The 4,293-nt window shown below is 30.8% G+C and overlaps 1 protein-coding gene across 2 annotated transcripts; it reads left to right on the plus strand.

The window, feature by feature from the left end:
• The first annotated feature begins 978 nt into the window (after positions 1–978).
• On the plus strand, positions 979–2,600 carry LOC113854856 (cytokinin riboside 5'-monophosphate phosphoribohydrolase LOG1-like). 2 transcript variants are annotated; one of them, XM_027486132.1, is made up of 7 exons: positions 979–1,257; positions 1,363–1,460; positions 1,551–1,581; positions 1,676–1,775; positions 1,878–1,948; positions 2,033–2,176; positions 2,356–2,600. In XM_027486132.1, exons 1-7 carry the CDS (start codon positions 1,126–1,128, stop codon positions 2,395–2,397), a joined length of 618 nt encoding a protein of 205 aa, XP_027341933.1. In that variant the 5' UTR covers positions 979–1,125; the 3' UTR covers positions 2,398–2,600. The 2 variants fall into 2 exon arrangements, with proteins under 2 accessions (XP_027341933.1, XP_027341934.1); XM_027486133.1 differs by lacking the exon at positions 2,033–2,176.
• The last annotated feature ends 1,693 nt before the right edge of the window (positions 2,601–4,293 follow it).

The following is a 4,293-nucleotide window of genomic DNA, read 5'->3' on the forward strand; positions in this document are numbered from 1 at the left end:
TCATTATTTTTATAGTTTTTCATTAAATGTTTTCAAGTGATTTCATTGTAATTGTTGTGCGTTTACTGCTTCATGATCATCTTAGATTCATGAAACAGCCAAAGCATAGCCTAAAATGTCAGCATGCGGAAAAGACAGACAACTCTGGATTATGCTTGATAGTGTCACGAATCTCAGAGTTGTTGGTGGCGGCACTATCAATGCCAATGGAAAAAAAAATGGTATATGGTAGAACTGATCTTTGTATAAAACAAACCAATCAAAGCCTAGTAAGATAGTGAATTTAAACTCATATTCCAAGCACGTTGTCCATTATGTATATCTTCACTAAATTGGTCAATAATATGCACATTTGAGTAACCATTTACTATTATTTTTAGTAGCAGTAGTAGTTTCAATTTTAATAACCTATGTATGACTATCCTCTATCTATCTTTCTTCAATTGTTCTCATTTTAATTTTGTCTTCTTTTATTCGTGTGATTTTTAATGTTGACCATGGTTTCTTTTGTCTATTTGTTTCACAGCCATGCAAACTAAGAGGCGCTAACTGTTAGTTAATATTCTTTGTAACATGAAGTTTTACATACTGTAATATTTTTCTCACTCTTATTTTCATTTGTAAACAAAAATAAGAATCCCTAATAGAAATATTATAACATATTTTAGCTATTTAGATTTTGTATTCAAAATAAAGATCTCATATTTCTTACCTATGTTTTAGAACTCCCCCAAATCTTTCAAATCTCTGTGTATCTTTACATATCTTCTAAACATTTTTCATAAATCTTTCATATCAAATTATACATGACAATCATCAATCAAACTTGTACTAACACAATAATGCATGGCCCACCTTGCTGAGATGTAATTACTGAATGGTATAGAATTTTCATTCTCTGAAGCATAAAGATTTCATTCGCATATAAAAGAAACATGTGGATAGTTGCAGTTCCAAATTCAATTCTAGCAGATAAAAGAGAGTCTTTAGGGATGAAATTGTGAAGTTTCGGAAACAAGGGTGTCTCCATCTGTTACCCTCACACACACCTAGTATCAACTTTCTTCTCTTTTTTTTTTTTTTTCCATTTCACTAGCACTTTTGTATTACAATTACATTGGAGTGATGGAAGAAGGAAGGGTGTCTTCAGGAAATGAGAACCAAAGCAGGTTCAAAAGGATATGTGTTTTCTGTGGTAGTAGAGTTGGACACAAGTCTGCATTCAGTGATGCTGCTCTTGAGCTTGGTAAATTGATGGTATTTCCTACTCTACTGTTGTTTACCAAATCATCAAAGAATTCTTATACTTTTAGGGGTTTTGCATGTATGTTGTCGTTTACTTGATTTGATTTGTTTTGAAAGGTTGAAAGGAGAATTGATTTAGTCTATGGAGGAGGAAGCTTAGGACTAATGGGTTTGATCTCTCAGACTGTGTTAAATGGAGGTTGCCATGTTCTTGGGTATGTTTGTACATTTTTTTCTTAATGTATAGATTCTTATAGTTTCCTTTACGAATTCATGAATATGATTGTTTATATTCTCTTTGTTAGAGTGATTCCTGAAGCTCTATTGCCTCCTGAGGTACCATTTCATCTTTAATTACTATGATCATATGCATCTTTCAATCTGAATTATTCCTCATGAAAGGCTGAGTCTGATCAAAGCCCACATTTAGATATCTGGAGAAACTTTTGGAGAAGTGAAAGCAGTTGCCGATATGCATGAAAGGAAGTCAATAATGTATGAACAAGCTGATGCATTCATAGCACTTCCTGGTATATTAAGCTTTAAAATTTCAATGTTCTGTTTAGTATTTTAAAAATTTTGGTACTAACTTTATATCAATAGAAATTTTATCAAAGTTGCACACTGTTCAGGAGGCTATGGAACCATGGAAGAGCTGCTAGAAGTGATAGCTTGGTCTCAATTGGGAATACATGACAAACCAGTATGATTATACTTGCTTTAAAATGGCTGTGAATTTGGCACACGGGTTTTGTTACTAATTTTCATTTCAACATTGAATCTGCAGGTGGGATTGTTGAATGTAGATGGGTATTTCAATAGCTTGTTGAGCCTATTTGATAAGGGAGTGGAAGAGGGTTTTATAGAAAACTCTGCAAGGCATATTGTGGTCATAGCAGACACAGTAATAGAACTCATAAAGAAAATGGAGGTAGGATATAAAAGAAAAACATGCAATTTGCAAATCCTCATAATGCCCAAGATAGACATATATAGTTAGTCTTCATTCTGAATTATTAGAGTGAATGAAGAAACAAAGTTGGAAGTGAAAAAAGTAGGGAATGATTTGTCTTGTTCATTTATTTGTTTTCATTTTTTTCTTTCTTGCAGGAATATGTTCCTCCAGTCCATGGCATAGTTGCACAAAAATAAAGTTGGGGAGTGGACCAATTATTAGAGCCTACTCAAAGTGGGGAACCTCTAGGATCTTAAATCTCCATCATCCATCACTATGAAAAACAAAATAAAACACATAATTCAGTTTAGTTCCATTTTGCTGAGAAGAAAATGACACCAAAGTACCCTGTCTCTTTCTCTGCTGTGCAAGTCTCAAGATCCCACATCTCAATTCTCAACTACCCTTTTGTTAAGCATGAAAATCGAGTGTTTCTCATCATCATCATCAATTTTGAGTGATGCTAAAGTTCCTGAAATTTAAATTCCTTGCAAAGGATAATTTGCTATGTGTTTGGAATAATTTCTTCTTTTCTTTTGTCAAAAACTCCCTTAATAAAAATAATAATTAAATATGAACTTATTATGTTATTTAAAGTGTATACCTTAAAACGTTGGGTGGGGAAAGAGTAACACAACGTTGTTCTTAATTATGATTTTATTTTAATTTTTTTAATCCGGTTTCAAGGGACTCTGTACAATGGAGTTTATGTTGTCTTAAGGCAACTTTTTTGTTTGGTCCACATTGTCTTTGACAACTTGGAGCCTACGGACTTGGCTGTGTCGCTTTCGTTGTGTCTTCCGATTGGAACTAACCATTACACGTAATATAATTGTCACAATTTACTAACATAAAACATTAGTTTTTTAAAAAAATAGTTGTAAAAAAATAAAAATATTTGAGGATATGGGATAATTTTTATAAAAACAGTGAATTTCATTAAATTTAGTTTTTCACAAATTAACGATTGTGACGAAGAGAAATATATTGTTTAGATATTATTTCAGTTATGGTCGTCAAGAATCTATGGCTACTAAAAGAAATAAAACGCAAAACTTTGACTGGTGTTAACAAATACAATTCTTACCCACACACTAAAATTAAAATTGTAATTTAGTGAAAAAGATTAGTTGAGGAAATAAAAAAATAAACTGTTTCATTTTTTATTTTTTGCTAACAAATATTAGTTCAATTTAGCATAAGGTATAATTATTTTAAACCCACTCATAAATATAAAAAGAGAAATCATTTTATTTTTGAATATTTGAATTTGAATGCTTTCCACCCTCACTTTACACAGATGCTATCCCTACTCCTAAGATATAAGCGAAGAAATGAAAAGGTCATATGCTAGTTGCTTTTCAATTTATCATGAAATTGACTTATAAAATTACAATTATATAAATCTAAATTGGTATCCAAACAGAAAAAATCAAATTAATATTTCTATTTCAAAATCCAAGCTCCCCAACAAAATTAGGACTTGTCTTATGCTATCTTACAATACACATTTCATTCAAAATTAGGTCTTAAATAAATTCTTCTGTTGAACTCATTCAACTGCAATCAACCTAAGCATTGAAAATATGGGATTGTTCACGGATGAAGAAATATCAAACAGGTATCCAAAATTACAAATTACAATTTTCTAATTTTAGTTTTTAAAATTACGAAGGAAAAAAAATACATCACTATGGAAAAGACATTGATAAATGTTTAATGAGAAAATATGTATAGTCTTTCAAAAACTACATTTGTATTAATTATTAATACTATAAGAAAGAGTTAGAGGATTAGAGAAAGAGTTAATAAATGCTATGGAACTCCAAGAATGAATGCATTAAAGAAGGATGAGAATAGATGACTTGAGAAAAGAAAGAAAGTAAACGAATCAACAAATATACATCACCCATGACAACTGATCTTATCAAGAAAGTAAGAGAAAGAAATAGATGATCTTACTCTGAGTCATTTTGATCCTTGACTTCAATCAATTTGAACCTTATCAAGACCAAATTAATTTATAGTTATCAAGTTGAAGGACCAAATTGACAATAATTATTAAATTTAACTAAATTGATTAATTTGATAAT

This window comes from Abrus precatorius, unplaced genomic scaffold (assembly GCF_003935025.1).
Source record: "Abrus precatorius isolate BTA unplaced genomic scaffold, Abrus_2018 Scaffold11, whole genome shotgun sequence".
Classification (NCBI taxonomy): Eukaryota; Viridiplantae; Streptophyta; class Magnoliopsida; order Fabales; family Fabaceae; genus Abrus; species Abrus precatorius.

Coding starts and splice junctions, on each gene's coding strand:
- LOC113854856 (XM_027486132.1), top strand. CDS start 1,126: ATGGAAGAAGGAAGGGTGTCTTCAGGAAATGAGAACCAAAGCAGGTTC. Junction 1,258..1,362: donor TTGAGCTTGGTAAATTGATG/GTATTTCCTACT, acceptor TTGTTTTGAAAG/GTTGAAAGGAGAATTGATTT. Junction 1,776..1,877: donor TGCATTCATAGCACTTCCTG/GTATATTAAGCT, acceptor CACACTGTTCAG/GAGGCTATGGAACCATGGAA.